Below are 17,405 nucleotides of genomic sequence, written 5' to 3'. Positions count from 1 at the left end.
TTTTAACCTGCTGTCCCCAAACTGAATTGCATTAATAGTGTGTGACAGCCAAACAGACCCTATTTTAAAATAATTCCAAATTTGACAGTATTGTCAAGCCACCTGAAGACAAATTGTAAAAAATACACTTGGCCTATAATATTCTTTCATTGCCCTCAACATCAATCAATAGTAGCAAAGATTTTCTATTTATCAAAAAACCTAAATTCATGTATGATGAGACAAAAGCCAGTTTTTACACTATAGATGAAAACAGGCAAAAAAAAAGTCTTTACCAATTTGCTTAGAAAAACCTTAAGTGCTATTTGCAAAAATTGGAAGAAGAAACTCTAAGACCTCTATTAGAGCATACTGAGTTACTATGTACAATACTGTATGTACTTAAAATTTAAATACATTCTCTAATTCACACTTTTCATGAAGGGGGTAAGAATCCAGATATCAAATTTCACAGTTAAATAAACAACATGCTTTATTCTAATTTTTTTCTTCCAAAAATGAAAACAGATAAGGTAAATAGCCTGGAGTAGGGTTTTTGGAAATATGTATTTATTATAAAAAGACATACAAATTTCTGCTTTTGATTACTCACAAAATATGACTATTTGAAAGTTAAACAAAATGTGTTTTCTTCCTTAATTAAGTGCCCTACCCTTACAATCCCTAGCTAACAACAAACCTTGACTTTACAAATAAATATAATAAGTGGAAATGCATCCCATAGGCACAGGCTACATGCCTAATGTAAAAAAAGGGGAGGGGGAAAAGGTTTTAAAGTGTAAATTTTATCCATGGGCCATAAAAGGTTTCAGAATTCTATATTTGAAAGAGTTTCATTTAAATCCAAAAGGCCATTGTAATGAGGTGAAGTTGGACAGTAGAGACAATCAGTACAAAAAACTCATTTATGGTTTTTTTTTTTAATTTTCCAAGACTATTTTTAAAGGTAAAAATTAAACAAAAACTAGAAATTCCAACTATCACAAGGATGATACTACGAAAACTGCTGAAAGCTACACTGCTTCAAGCAACAGTGGTTAACCCATATATAATCTTGTGCAAGAAATTCCAACTAATTTGAAATTCATACTGTCCATTATTATGGCAGAACTGGGACAAGAGGCCTGTTGTGGAGTTAGCAGTCCAGGGCATAATGCCTTCTTGTGGTGGGAAAAAAATGGCTCTCGGACGACAAACGAATAAAACTTAAAGTTGGTTGTGTCCCAACGCTAATGATCTTCATTGCATTTTATCCTCCCTTCCACTAAATTCACTTTCAACCACCCAGGTAACAAGAGCCTTGAGGAAGAGACTGTCAGGCAAGTTTTCTTATATTTGTGCCAACACCAGCTAATAAGAGTTACAATATAAAAAACACTTAACTTTGTATGATTTTGTTAAAAAAAAAAAAAAAAAGGGACGAAAGCTAATGAGTGTAAATTCTTTTCTAAAAGAAAAAACACAACCCACATATTCTCAACAAACATTTGTTACAAGTTTTTAGTGTTATGCTGGAAATGCCCATAAAAAAGGCAAGACTGGATGGACATTTATTTGGATTTTTAAAACTAAGTCATCAGGCTTCATTATCTATACATTTTTATCTCTTTTGAGTCAGTTGAAACATCAGAGATGATGGATATAATTCAAGCCAAAAAATAAAGATTGCCTTTTCCATAACATAGTCTAATGAGGAAGAGTACAGACGTCTAATGAGAGAGAATAGCAAAGATCACTCCTCATTACTGGTCAGCTTCTGATAATTAAATGATTCATTTCTCATCCCTCTGTATATTCTCTAAAATTCAAAGTACACTCAGTACACTTTAGGTGTACTGACACTGGGTATACTGTCAGGTCCCTAGATCTCCAGCAACCACAAATAAAGATTAAGTCTCAGATTTGCATAAATCACTACCATAATTAGACAAATTAAAAGAAACATTTTAAGGGGTTGTGAGAAATATTAAGGGATTTCAAGAATGATATGACAATGGGCCTTAGCATCTCCATTTCATATACCCACCAGCCCATGTACTTTTCCTTTCTTATTACCTATATTTAATGGATTAAGTTGAACATTAAACTCAAAGCTCTTTTCAGATAATTTAAAATGGGAAAATGCTTCCTTACCATCAACAGACATTTCCTGCCATCTCACTCATTCCACACCACTCCCGCCTCCAGACATTCTCCTCAACAGCGCGTAGACAAAAATGTAACTGCCTCTGAACACCACTTTATCATGAGAATGTCTTGAAGGCATGTCAAACCTTGTGAACAGGCACATGGAGGCTAACACAGCCTAACACACTATCCCAGGCAACACATGCTGGCTGACCTTCAAACACTCTGTGGATTTCTTAAGCAATCAAGGCATAGCACCATAGCTGATGAGCATTGCTTGGAACGTTCATGCTGATTTGGTCCTTCGGAGAAAAGGGAAGCAATAACGGGTCGTCTCCATCACAGTAGCAGAGGCGTTCTTTCTCCTGCTGCCTCTTCCCCTTGAAATAACTGCTTCAACTGTGTTAATCTGTTATAGAATCTCTCTCGTATCGGACGAACGTGGTAGCTGGGATCCAGAATGTTGGTGACTCTTCGATCCCTTTCTCGCTTCCACATTTTATAGGGATGGGGAGGGAAAAACGGTTGTCCCCTCTCTCTCCGGATCTGTAATGTAATTCCACTTACTGCCAACATTCCCCAGACAGCCAGAATAACAAAGTCTATAAAAAGAGAGAGATACAGGGTTCAAACTCATATCTCAAAATCCAACAGATTTAAATTCAGTTTTCTCATCTGTAAAATGAGGATAATAACAGCGCTTCTCTCCCAGATTCAAATGGATGAAATGAGATAATTATAAAGCCCATAGCACACAATACTTGCTATATACTTGCTTAACTATTATTATTATTATCATCGAGGCAGCTACGTGGTACAGTGGATAGAGCCAACAGCCCTGGAGTCAGGAGGACCTGATTTCAAATCCAACCTCAGACACATAACACTAGCTGTGTGACTCTGGGCAAGTCACTTAACCCCAATAGCCTCACCAAAAAACATTATTATTATTATTTTTATTATTACATAATGCATTAATCTTTTGATATATAGCTACTATAATGGTCAGTCACAAGGACATAGTTCTTAGGGGACATTTTGTACACACTGAAGGCAAACATTAGGGTCCACCCCATTTTCAACCATTTTTATTGCTACCCAAGTAGATGGGAGTATAGGTCCCCATCACTGACAGCAATAGGTCTTTCTCACATCTTTTGAGTAGGTAAAAAGAAACAGTATGTAATTGATTCACTAATATTTGTTTTTTGTTATAACTTCTTGTAATTTGAAATGAATGAATTACATGGAGGTATGGCTAGGATGGGGGTGGAAGAAAAGGTTTACAATGTGGATATTGCTTCAAAAACTATATATGGAACACTTATTAAAGTCTCTGTTCAATTTGCTTTCATTTTTAAATCTCCCCATTTCAGTTCTCAGGTTCTCAGGGCCTTTCAAAGGCAAGCCAGGGAAGAGGGAGGGTTAGACAAAGAAGTAACTGCTGGTACCTTAGAAAAAATCAGATAAATCCTAATTATGCCTATACCCTGTAGCACAGAGGAGCCAAACAGAAGAAATAAAATAACTTAGTATTTATATAGCACTTCCAGGTTGGCAAAGTACTTTACAAATATTATCTCATTTAAACTTCACAACAACTCCGAGAGGTAGGTCCTATTATTATTCCCATTTTTACAGATGAGGAAACTGAGACAGATTTTAATTGATTTGCCCGGGGTCATACAACTAGTAAGTAACTGAGGCAGGATTTGAAAGCAGGTCTTCCTGATTCCACCTTCAGAACTTTAACCAGTATTTTCTTGTTGTTCACTCATTTCAGTTATGTCCAATTCTTCATGACCCCATTTTGGGGTTTTCTTGGCAAAGATACTGAAGTGGTTTGCCATTACCTTCTCTAGTTCATTTGTACAGATGAGGAAATTCAGACAAACAGGGTTAAGTGATTTGCCCAGGGTCACACAGCTAGTGTCTGTGGCAGGATTTGAACTCATGAGAATGAATCTTCCCAATTCCAGGTCCAGTTCTCTATCTCCTGCACTATCTAGCTGCCTCTAATATATACTAGCCAGTATACCATCTATCTATTCCTACAGTCCAACACTGAATAGCAGGAGTAAAGAAAGGGAACCCACAGAAAAATAAGTCAGCTAGTTCCTAATGGTTAATTTAACAAAAATCTATTAAGCATGTACTATGCGTAATACACCCTCAGAGCTCTATAAGGAGCTGCTTTTATCTCTTACTTCCTCTTCCTAAATTCGATTAGATCTTAATGGGGGGATGGGAGGGAATGGTAGGGGTGGAGTGCAAAAATCCCTCCACTACTATGAAATTTTACTCAAACTGAAACCCACCGCATGAATTTAAACTCTTCTCCCCAATGCCAAATGTTACTGTTAACAATAAGCTTTAAGGTCAAGCGTTTTGCAAACCTTAATGTGAACTGTTACTATAAACAGGCTGTGTTTGAAGGTGAAGGAGTTTCACCTCATCGAGTGCTTTCTTGAAGTTAGTTTTGAGCTGGCTGGAAACATATACTTGAACTTAAAACTACACTAAGACTTTTGAGACAACCTGTATTATAGGTGCATCGGCACTCCCGACCAGCCACCCTACTGGTCCCTTGGTTTAGATACTTACCATTAGTCTGAAAAGGCACGTTGGTGTAAGCTTTGTTGAAATCGGTGTTGACTGCTCTCTTAAGTACATTCAAAGTGATGTATGAAAGGCTGGTATAAAAATAGCTGTCAATGGCCAAGACCACAGAGTAGGAGCCAGTAATCCCACAAGCCAGTATGTTCAGCTACAAGAGATGATGTGAAAAACAGTCTCAGACTCCAGTCTCCAAAAGAACATTGATTCTCAGTCAAGTGCCAGCTACAGGAAGAGTCCTGTCTAACCCACAGAGGGTCACTATAGGAAAGTCTTGAGATTTCAGTAAGGGTTATCATCACCATGACAGACAAAGCTAAAATCTTTAATCCACTTTACAAATTGCTTGCATCCTCATACTTGCTTGGACATATTCAGGCATCAATTCATTCAATAAATATTTATTCTGAATAAACCTTATTCTAAGATGATATTAACCTTGATGGAGAACTGCAATTTCCAGACAATTCAATGCTGACTCAACCCTTTATAACCAATTGCTTATTAAGTTACATAGTACTTGAAGGTTTACAAGACTGCCTCCTTACAACAACACTGTGAGGTGGGTCACAATGTGTTTATCCATTTTATAGATGAGGAAACAGAGAGAGGTCAAAAGGATTTGCAATTTCAATCATACAACAAATGCATTCTCCTCCAATATGTCAAACTGAAAAAGGCCAAACTTTTGATAATTTTACTAAGCCACAGAATATCACAGAATTGGAAGGTCCTCAGAGGCCATCAAGGCTGACCTATACTTCACCAAAAATTGTTGTTGTTCAATCATGTCTGACTCTTCATGACTCCACTGGGGGTTTTCCTGGCAAAGACACTGAAGTGGTTCACCACTTCCTTCTCCAGCTCATTTTACAGATGAGGAAACTAAGGCAAACAGAGTTAAGTGACTTGCCCAGGATCACACAGCTAGTAAGTGTCTGAGGTCAGATTAGAACTCAGGAAGATGAGCCTTCCTGACTCCAGGACCAGCCCTGTCCCATCTAGAGACTTCTAGTGAAGGGAAACCTACAATGACCCAAGGCAGCCCTTCCAATGTGGGACGGACACGGACACACACACACACTCTCTCCCCACTCTTAGTCTCTCTAATCACAACAGTCCCTTCAGGGACCTCTTTCTTCTTTTCTTCCTCATTAGAATAATTCCTTTTGTATCTCCAAAATGTCCCCCCTTACTTTTTTAAACAAGCGTTTATTATTTCAGTATACAAAACATCAATGGCTAGAACCACACGACGAATGAAAATCATGACATACTTACAATTCTTAGGCAACCTATGAAAACTACCGGAATCGAAATGGTCATACAAGAAAAAGCCACCCAGAACACAGCATCATCGTGAAAAACCTTCAAGTCTCCTGGAAACGAAAAAGAAAGAATTATTAGTCACAAATAGTCCAGAGGAAATCTAATTTTCTCAACATAAAGAAAACAGATATACTTTAGCTCCTTACACATTGTTGCAACTGAAAGTTATGGATGTCAGATTTACAGGGTTTAGAAAGGTATAAAAAGTTGAAAAGGCAATAAGTTATTTCTTTATCTTACAAGGTCTATATGTACATGATTATACACAAACATTATACATATATACACATACATGTATATGTATATATGTGTGTATATACATATATATTATTTTTATTTATATATATGTGTATATATATATACATACACACACACACACACCATTAAGTGATGCTATTAAGTAAATGGTATTATATTTAGCTATCAACTCTCACTAAAGTGGGTCTCACATACAACATTAACAGAATAAAAGTTTATATCAAAAACATCCTACAGTGAAAACTATGTTCAAACCAAATTCCCATACATGAGTCAATGTTTCTATGGAACACGAAGCTAATTCTCAAAACACTTCTTACCAAACTACTAAATGTCACAAGAAATGTGCATTTTTTTTGTAGGAAGTAGAAACAGCAGCAAGACAGTAAGTGACCACAGAAGAAGACAACAAGCCATTTCCTTTGGTGTTGGCAGGGGAAAAGGACAACAGTATTAAACATTCCTTTCCAGGATATTTTTAGATGTCCTAAGTGCATAAGAAACTACCCATCCCTTAAATTTCAACTGAAATGTCTTTCTCCCAAGGAGCCATCCTTTAATTCCTCACCTTGGTAATAACAGCCACCCCCCCTCACTCCTCTAACCTCACAACATAGTAATACATATCCATAAAAATGTTGCCTGCATGTGTGTGTTCTGTCCTTACTAGATTATAAATGCTTAGCACGGTACTCTCTTCCCAGCAGGTACTTAATGTCTGCTGAACTGAACTTTTTACATAAACCACAAAGGCTGCCCACATAAGTGTTGAGTTTGTTTTTCTAAACACCACCAGGAAGCACTTCCTACTCTGTGTGTTCAGAATAGCTGGTAGAAATGCTACAAAATGTAATACATGATGCTTGCTCGCAATAAGCTTAAACAACATAAAGCCATCTCTGTATCCCAAAGAGTCAAAGAAAAGAGAAAAGGACCTATTTGTACAAAAATATTTAGGGCAGCTCTTTTTGCTATGGCAAAGAATTGGAAATTGTAGGGACGCCCATCAAATGGGAATGGTTGAACAAGTTTTGGCATATGATTGTGATGGAATAACCATTAGGCTATGAGAAATGACAAGCAGAATAGTTTCGGAAAAACCTGGGAAGACTTTATATGGACTGATGCAAAGTAAAGTAAGCAGAACCAGGAGAACATTGTACACAGTAAAGCAATTTTGCAAGGAGAATCAACCGTGAAAGACTTAGCTACTCTGATCAAGACAATGATCCAAGATAATTCCAAAGGATCCATGATAAAAAATCCTATCAATCTCTAGAGAGAACTGATGAATCTTTTTAAAGTAATGAATTCTGAATGCAGATGGAAGATACTTTTTTTACTTTTCATATTTTCAATGTTTTATTTGCATTTTCTTTTGCAACATGGTTCATATAAAAATATGTATTGTATGACCTCACATGTATAATCAAAATCAAATTGCTTGCCTTCTCAAAGAGGGGGGAGGGCCGGGAGTGAGAGAGAAAATTTGGAACTCAAAATTTTTAAAAATGATTGTTAAAATTTTTTTTTACATGTAATTGGGAAATATTTAATGAAATAATTTTTTCTTAAAAACCCAACAAAATAAAGCTATCACCAAGCATTCATTATGTATCTATGTATGCCAGGCAATTGGGGAAACAAAGACAAAAAAAAGCATCCCTACCCTCTATATGAACTTATACTCTATTGAGGGAGAAAAGATGTACATACATACAAAATATATACAATTAAAGAAATAGGATTAATGCCCGTGAAATAACAGTGAACAAGGCAATAATAGAATTAAATATGGAGCATCGAGGCAGCATCACAAATGCCATAGCAGTTCAGAAGACAGGAAAAGCTGTGAATGGAGATTAAAAGATGAATCAAATGTAGAAAAGTCTTTTCAAGCTAGAGGAACATTAGAAATACAGGCACAAAAGCAGGAATGAGCATGCTACAATATGTTGGAAGGAGGCAGAGTACAGAGAGATGTGCCTGATTGGATCGGTTCATGCATGCCATGACTGGTGAGGAAAGGTAGACGGGGCGTTGGAGACTATGGTTAGAGAGACTTGAGAAACTGGTTATAAATTCTTTCCCTTAAAAAAAAAAAATTATGTAATGGAAGTCCACCCCTGTTTTTGTACAACAAGTTAAGAATAGTTTTCCAATTCTTAAATACAATTTTATTGAATTGAATTTTTTTAATTTAATTCTTTGAACAAAGGGCCTAAACATACAATTGTAGAATCTCCTACCTAGTGGAGTAAAGAAAGCCACTGATGAGATGAGGAATCCCAGGACTAGCCCAACACAGAGCATGCAAATCAGGATCAACCCAAATCTCCACCAAACCATTACCAAGAGAATTCCACCAAGGCCTCCAGCAACTGCAGTCAAAATCAGGCGATCTATTCAAAGAGGGGGGAAAGGAAACCATTTTACTCACATTTCAGACTCCATCTGCAGTCATGACTTGAAGCAAACAAACTCAGCCTTAACATCTGTGACAAACTAGGATTTAAAATCACAAGGCTCTTCAACCGCCCACAAAAACATGTCAGCCCAGTTCATGGAGGAACTCTCCAAGAAGCCTGCCTGACAGCAGCCTTGGTTTGCAAAATCTCTCAACAAGTTTAGCACTAAGTAGGCTGGAGTCATAAAAATACATTAATTTTTTTTAACTTCCAGAAAAACTCTAGAACCAAAGGCAAACAAATGCAGTTCCATTATAAACAAGGTAAAGTCGCCTCTAAAAACAAACATATTCACAACATGACCAATATGAGAATGTTTTGTATGACAACACATGTATAACCTGTATCAAATTGCTTACCATCTCATAGGGAGGAGGGAGATAAGGGAGAGAGGGAGAAAATTTGGAACTCAAAATCTTAAAAAAAAAAAAAAAAGAATGTTATAAATTATCTTTACATATAATTGGGGAAAAAATATTATTTTTCAAAAAACCTTGTGGATAATAGCTTGTAGGCAGTGGCCTAATCAACATTCTAATCATTACTCCGACACTATCAGTGGTCATGATGTTTTCTATTTTATTTTTTTTCTGAATTGAAACACCAAATAAAACAGACACTTCCATGTACATAGTACAATAGAAAAAGAAGAGCGTACATGAAAATGCAGAACTCTAGTTTACACAGCTTTTCTTTTCTAAGTTCAACCCGTAGCTTTCCAAGCTGTCCTGCTCATCTCTGGCATTAATCTTGAAGGATTAAAATGTGATGGTGGTTATCATACTATAACATGCAATAAGCAGTCTGGACCTGTGATTTTACTGGTATAGGGAACTCCCTCTATCAACACAGATCAGCAACTACCTGCAATTTAAAACCTTAAAGAGCTAAGTGACTTGTATGTGTCAAATGCCGGACTCAAACCCGGGTCTCCCTGACTCAGAAGGCAGCTCTCCATCCACGATGCCAAGCATTCAGTCTCAGTTGTCAAGGAGCCAAGAGAAGGCTGGGGAACTAATTCAATGTTTCCCCTCTCGACTCAGCAAATAGCTTATTTTTACTTACCATCATATTGAAGAAGAGTTAATCTTGTAATCAATATATAAAAAAAGAATCCCACGAAGATAAAGCCTATGAAGAAGAGTTCTAAAAATAAACCACAAAGAGGAAACCACAGTTCAATGCTTGGTATTTAAGTACACTGGTGAATTTTTAAGATAACATTTTCTTCTCATTTACCAATATGCCCTTGAGCACCCAGTTTCCTACACATTAGGACAAAGGAACAAGACAGTATTATGTGGCATAACAGAACTGAGCAGAATTATCAGCCATTCAATAGTATTAATCTTGAAACATGCCCACAGTAATGACAGCAAGGCACAAGTCCAGTATATACAAATCATCTTTCAATTATCCTTTTTGTGAACGAGGAAGATTTATCATCATCTAAACCCGGTACCCAGCTTGCTACCAGCACCCACACACAGACCACTCCCAACTTTGACAAAGATGACAAACTAAATTTAGCAAGGATTACAAACTGAATTATTGTATTAACCTATGCAAAATGAATTAGAGAAGTAAATTGGTTGATATGTTAGTTAGTTTTGCTTAACTGATTTTTTTTTCCAATATTTTGTTATAGGGATGATTCTTTAAGTGGGAAAAGTACAATATGAGTTTACAGTCTACATTTGGCAATGAGATGATATAAAACAAAAGATATCAATAAAAATATTAATGTTTAAAAAAAGGGAAGTAAACCTGCACCTTTTGGGTCTAACGCAGTCCAAACCCAAAGATGTGATATCTGAATGATCTACTAACTATACCATTTCCCCTTTTAACATGAATAACCAACAGAACTATGTAACTTTAATGTAAAATCTAGTAATCATGTCTGGAGATGCCAAGGGCTTAGCAATAATTGTCTGCATATGGGAAAAGGTCTCAATTTGTCACATCATAAATTCATCGTATTGTTCTTCTTTCATGTGACAAGAATATGATGAGTACAAATGAAGCAGCAATTAAGAAAATATGTTGAGTTCTATCAGCTCACTCTGATTCTCTGGTTGAAAATATAATAGTGATTTTTTTTTCAAAGCCTTCATAGCCTTAGGGATGTAAGTCTCAGTCAACTTCATCAGGATTCAGGATGAGATCACTGCTTATTCCTACCATCCCATTTGTTACTGAGGACTTTACAGTTCTAACTTGCTCTACACAAGTCCATTAGTGGCCTGCATTTTTACAGGCACAGACCATGACAAATAAAACACTCTTTGGACACTGCAATGGGTGTCTCATCTACACAACATAAAATGCAATATTTATTCCTCCAAAAAACTTCACATTAAAATCTAGTGATTTTAAAAAATAACAGAATTTCACCAAAAGAACTCTGTAAGGCCATACAAATATGTGGTGCCTAAACCAACCTTCTCTTTTGAGGGGAAAAAGTAGAATTCTAAGTGTCAAGAAAAGGAAAAATGCAGAGTAATTCCTCACACATTTGGTTAAATGTACAGAGATATTATTTGTTTAGGTCATAGAACACTAGTAACATTCAGAAGAGCACAGAAATATATTAAAAAGGTAGAGAATACCTGTTTTCCAGAATCTGTGTCCAAAGAAACAAATGAAGAGACCAAGAATAGCAAAAATGGTGAAAAACACTTTGGTTGAAATCCTTCCTAGAAATAATTAAAATAAAATAAGAGTCATATTTGGTGGTCATCTAAAATGCTACCCAGGTTTAATTAACAACTAGAAGGGCCAAGAGTATAAAGTGACACAAAAATTTTGCTTTTCAATAAAAATCCTCATCCTACTATCTTTACTATAGGGATTTTTAAAAATGCCTTATACGAACTGACAAAGCTTGATGCTTTGAGGTCTTCTTAAACTCTGGTCCTTCTAGTGTTCACAGACCAAAAGGTCACAGGAAAAGAAAATGAACAGATTATATTAAATAGCTGCTACATCCACCTTTAGCACAAGAGCCCAGAGCTGAAATGTACTTTAGAGGGCAGGTCCAATCCCCATATAAACAGGAATTCCCTCTCCAGTCTACAGCATTCCGAAGTGGTCAGCCAGCTTTTGTCTAAAGACCTCCACCACATCCTAAGGCAGAACATTCCACTTGTACGTGGCTCTAATTGTCACCAAATTTTTCAAGCCTCTCTTCATCTCCTGTTCCTAATTCTGCCCACTGGGTCAAAGCACAGCAAACCGCTTATCCTTGTGACAGCTGAGAGAGTGAGCCTAATGCCAGCACTCTGTTAGTTCAGGTTAAATGTTGGAAGGAAATGAGGCTTGTGAAAGTCTGTGAACGGTTCATAAAAAGAGGTTTTATTTGCCCAAACACAGCAAAGACATTCAACAACAATGCTGTGGCATTCAGCTCAGCTGGATGCAGCCCCTCATCTCCATCCAGAAACACGTCTGGTCAGCAAGGCAGAATGTGGTACCATCAAGTCAGAAGTACCCTACTTTGCAGCTTGTCTATACCCTTTCTAAATTATAATCGTCAGAACTAAACACAATACTACAGATTAAAAGTCTGACCAGGCTGAAGAACAATGCAATTTCTGATGATTTTTCATGTTCTGAACGCTATGTCTTTAAACGCAGCCTGAGTTTTTATTAGGTTTTTTGGTCACATCTCACACTGTCATACAGAGCTTACAGTACACTATAATTTTAAATATTTCTCAGATGAACTGTTGTCAGACCACGTTCTAACCATCTCATACCTGAGTTAAAAAAAATTAACTTCATAAGCAAAGAATTTTACATGGATCCTTATTAAAGTTCATCTTATTTGATCTGAACCATGCCATTCTACAGGTCCACAAAATAGGCATTTAATTATATTTTTGGACTTGATGAAATCATTGCTTCAAAGCACAAATCCTGAAAGCATCTATTAATACACTGGAAGTCACAGTTCTAAAAATTAAAACCCATTTTGCTAATTGCACAACTTGCAGTAAAGAAAGTTTTTTTTTTTATGTCTTAACATAATTAATAATGAAGCATGGTAATTAAACATTTCCTGGTGTTGATGAAAACCTGATCCCATGACTCTTACTCTCAAATATACAGTCTAACAGCTTCTCAAGAGATAAAACTCCTCAATCAAAGCATACTATTTTTCACTTTCTTTATTTTTTTCATGATTTTTTTGGTCCACGTTTTCTTTCACAACATGAATAATATGGAAATATGTTTTACATGGCTGCACATGTATAAAACCAATATAAAATTGTTTATCGTCTCGGAGAGGGGAGAGAGGAAGGGAGAGAATCTGGAACTCAAAATTTTTAAAGATGAATGTTAAAAATTGTTTTTACGTGTTACATTTTTACATGTAACAATGTTTTACATTGGGGAAAAATAGGTATTATTCATAAAAAAGCGATAGAACTGCTCCCTCAATTTGCCACTGATGTGCTAGTAACTCTTGAGAGTCAAGTGAAAAATGAATGATCCTTTGATATATTTTTAAAACAGGGTCACCTATATTCCTCAAGTGTCATATTAAAATTCCTCACACTTTCACAAAACAAAACCAAAATACTATTTTGTCCCTCAAAGGTCTGTTTTTGTTGGGAATTGTTAGCAGCCTGACTGTTTAGAACAGGGGTGAGGAACGTGTGGCCTTCTAGGTCCTTGACTGCAGCCTTTTGATTGAGTCCAAGTTTTATAGAACAAATCCTTTAATTAAGGGGACTTGTTCTGTAAGTTTGGATTCAGTCAGACGGCTGTACTTGAGAACCTAAATGGCCACATGTGGCCTCAAGGCCCCAGGTTTCCCATCCCTGGTTTAGAAGCTTTCCTGTTTGATCATGATGGTGGTTATCAACCTACCAGTGGTGAGGAAAGACAGAGCTATGAGGTTACTTGCTGAGCCATCACACTTACCAATAAATCACAAATTGAGGGTACAGCAACTTTCTATTTAACCCATGATTCAAAACTATAGACCCTTTAAGGATAATTCAGTCCAACCTCCTTATTTAGCAGAGGAGGAAAAACTCAAAGGAATTAAGAGGGTTTCCCAAGGCCACACATCAAGGTAACATGAAAGGATTCCCCCGAGTTCCATGCTTCTATGAGATGCCTCCTTTCACCTCTGTTGCTGGTTTTCATAGTCTATTTCAATTGTTTTATCAAAGATACATTTTCTACTCATTTACTAATGTGGTCTGATATTGATAAAGTACTCAGAAAATTTCAAATGTTGATTGAGAAACTTTATCAGGGAAACCCAAGACCGTGAAATTGAAAGGAGTTCTGTCCTAACCCGAGCAAGAACATCAGACATCTATCTCCCTCTTCCTGCATATACTGTCAGACTCAATGTGTTGGTTAATTTTGTTTAATTTCTCTTTCTCTTTCTTATTCTTTGTTAGAGGGAGACAGCTCACTGAATAGGAAAAGAGGGGAAGGACTATTGCAAAACAGGAACATTGACACGATGTTGGTGAAGCTAGGAACTGGTCCTGCCATTCTGGAAAGCAATTTGGAACTATACCCCAAAATTTATAAAATTCTGTTTATCTTTTGATCCAGTGATACCAGTAATAGATCAATACCCCTAAAGAAATCAAAGAAAAAGAAAAATGGTTCATAGATAGAAAAACATTTATAGGAACTCTTTGCTGTGGTAAAAAAAAAAAAAAAAAAGAGGAAATGGGGATGGGTCCGGGAGGGGGAAGGAGTTAACTGGAAAATGGTTGAACAAGTTATGGTATATCAATGTGATGGAATACTATTGTACTGTAAGAAATGAGGAAGGGGATTGTTTCAGAGACATCAGAGAAGGCCTGTACAAACTGAAATAAAACAAAGAGAGCAGCAGAACCAGGCAATTTACCCCCTAGCAATAACATTGTAAAGACATAGCTTTGAAAGGCTTTAAGAACTCCGATAAAGGGGATGACCAACCACGATTCCAGAGAACTCAGGATGAAAAATGCTATCCACATCTTGACACAGAGGTGATAGACTCAAGGTACAGAATGAAAGATTTTTTTTTTTAGACATAGAAAATTCAGGAATTTGACTTGCTTAACTACCCATGTTTGTTAGAAGGGTTTTATTTGCTTTCTTTTTCAGGGGTTTGGGGGAGCAATGGGAAGAAGAGAAAATGGATTTTTTTCATTGAAAAAATATAAATTTAATTTTTAAAAATGATGAATCAAACATGTACCTCTCATTTGCAGATACATACCTTGAGTTTTTTTAGCTAATAGCTTCTAAAACCAAATATTGAAATTAGCTTAGAACCATGTGCACATACATAAATTAACAAATAAATGTACATGTATTTTTTTTAAATAAAGAAGAGAAAAGATAAATTTGGAAATGAAGGCAATTTTAAAAACAAAAGATATATAAAATTGTGGAAATTTTTTAAAAGCGAAATTTCTCTTTTCTCTAAGGTCCAGGTATTCTCTAGAGCATCTCAGGATGCTAGCAAAAAATATGGAAGAGAAATGATATATAGCCAAGGTAGAATACTCTGGGGGGGAAAGGAGGCAGGTCTTACTGGACCCAAAGGAAAGTGTTAAAGATTTAGAGCAGGGGTAGAGAACCTGCAACCTGGAGGCCACAGGTGACCTTCTAGATACTTGAGTGCGGCCCTTTGACTGAATCCAAACTTCACAGAACGAATTCCCTTAATAAAAGGATTTGTTCTGTAAAACTTGGACTCAGTCAAAAGGCCGTACCCACGGACTGAGAAGGTCACAAGTGACCTCGAGGCTACCGATTCCCCATTCCTGATTTAGAGTATGGTAATGGGTAAAGAAACATCTGCTGGGGAACAACACAGACAACAAAAATGAAAAAGATCACAAATTTTAGCTCATTGGGGCTAAAAATATAAAATGACAGCAGGAACACTGATAACCATATTGAAATTCCTTATTTGCCTAGACCAGTCTTTGGAGGCAAAGGGTTCTTTCTTTTTCAGATGAACAGATTAATGCACTCACCAAGAGAAGAACAATTATCGAGGGTTGTATTGAAGCGACAGGCATATGTGTGAGCAGGAACGTAAGCAGTTGATGTATTTAAAATGGGGTCCCGTACAATAACATTATAAATTACACCCTGTCCTGGGACAGATGAGAAGTAAGCAATGGTCTTATCACCAGATTTTAGGGTAGCAACCTGAAACAAAAAATGACAACTTAATTACTTTGTGCCCAAAACTAAACAGAAACTCTACTCAACATATCACAAGCTCAACATGCCCGTAGTAATAATATTTAAATGACAATCTGTTATATTTAAATGACAATTCATTGAAATCTTTTTCTACACAGCAGACACCAAACACTTTGGAGGGTAGAGCTTTTGCACCCCCCATTAGGAAGAAGACTTAACATGGCATCTTCAGAAGCCCTTCCACAGTTTTTAAACTTTCATAACCTAGGCTGTGGAAATGAAACAAAATCCACGAATGACATTTGAAGACAAACTGAATTGTCTTCTAGCTCACCTAGGCTTCCATTTTGTAACTGGGCAATTTACCTCCTCATCTCCAAGTTTTCATTTTTCCCTTGTCATAGGAGCTAAACAACACTGTTCACCACTAAATAACATGGTTCAACATTACACAACAACGTGCAATGCACTTGTCCTAAACTCAGATGCATCTGTTTTGAAATACCAATCATGAATTACTGCTTCTATCACACACACAACCACCTCTAGGGCAGTCTTATATGACACCACTAATACACAGATGTTTAACTGCTCTGAAGTTTAATCATTTGCCTTCTAGATGATTTCAAAGTTTTAAAGCCCTCCTGAATTAGAAACTAAACAGGGACACCTGCCTATCAATCACTCCCCTGATGTACACTTATTAAGCATCTATTGTGTGCCAAGCACTGTGCCTATGCACAAAGTATATCACTCTGAGGGTTAGGATTTTATCATTAAAGTTTCTGCAGCTCAATAAAACTTAAGAATTTATCTTGCCTGCAAAACTGAGATTATTCAGGCTCAAATACCAGTCCCCCATTCCTTACGTAAGTAGAAATAAGTGTTTCACATTTATGATGCTTGGCTTATTTTGAGCACACTATATTCCTCAAACTCAACCAAAGGCCGTTTGTGGGACTATTATGATGGTAGATAAATAATGCCCACATTTATCTTCTCTGTATCACTTCATCAGGTCATACCTGTTTTCAACTAATACTTATGCATTTTAAATAGGTCAATTTACAATATGAAAAACATCTTGGGATGGCATTAGTTAAGACTCCCCAAATGACAGCTCAGTACTTCAAGGAGTTAAAGTTTTGTAGGCAATATGTAATGAGTTTCTCAGAGATTAATTAGGCTGGACTTCAGACAAGGGACCAATAATCCTTTACTGAGCACATACTCACAGCCTTTCCATTTTGGTAAGATATACCCAATCCTGTCCTCCTCTGCTAATATGACCTTCTGGAACCTACTGTGACCTCCATGGCACAAGGAAGCATGAAAGTAAATCTTTCATGGAGTAGTTTCACAAGATTAGAAACCAAATAGAGTGAATTCATAACCCTAAAAGGGCTAACCTTATCTTCGTAG

General features: G+C 36.6%; 1 protein-coding gene across 2 annotated transcripts in view; it reads right to left on the bottom strand.

Moving 5' to 3' along the window:
- Nucleotides 1-454: 454 nt before the first annotated feature.
- The window catches only part of TM7SF3 (transmembrane 7 superfamily member 3), a 39,533-nt gene continuing 22,582 nt past the window's right edge, over nucleotides 455-17,405 (bottom strand). For both annotated transcript variants that reach the window (XM_027838847.1, XM_027838848.1), the window contains exons 6-12: nucleotides 15,809-15,986; nucleotides 11,411-11,497; nucleotides 9,864-9,944; nucleotides 8,580-8,732; nucleotides 6,025-6,122; nucleotides 4,732-4,894; nucleotides 455-2,729 (exon numbers count right to left, since the gene is read on the bottom strand). In XM_027838847.1, coding sequence (XP_027694648.1) covers nucleotides 2,467-2,729; nucleotides 4,732-4,894; nucleotides 6,025-6,122; nucleotides 8,580-8,732; nucleotides 9,864-9,944; nucleotides 11,411-11,497; nucleotides 15,809-15,986 — 1,023 coding nt within the window. In that variant the 3' untranslated portion in view covers nucleotides 455-2,466. The remainder of the gene's footprint in view (nucleotides 2,730-4,731; nucleotides 4,895-6,024; nucleotides 6,123-8,579; nucleotides 8,733-9,863; nucleotides 9,945-11,410; nucleotides 11,498-15,808; nucleotides 15,987-17,405) is intronic.

Source organism: Vombatus ursinus, unplaced genomic scaffold, assembly GCF_900497805.2.
Source record: "Vombatus ursinus unplaced genomic scaffold, bare-nosed wombat genome assembly UNPS02014830.1, whole genome shotgun sequence".
In the NCBI taxonomy this organism is placed as follows: domain Eukaryota; kingdom Metazoa; phylum Chordata; class Mammalia; order Diprotodontia; family Vombatidae; genus Vombatus; species Vombatus ursinus.
Note: the sequence above shows the minus strand (reverse complement) of the source record. Positions and strands in the feature narration are given on the sequence as shown.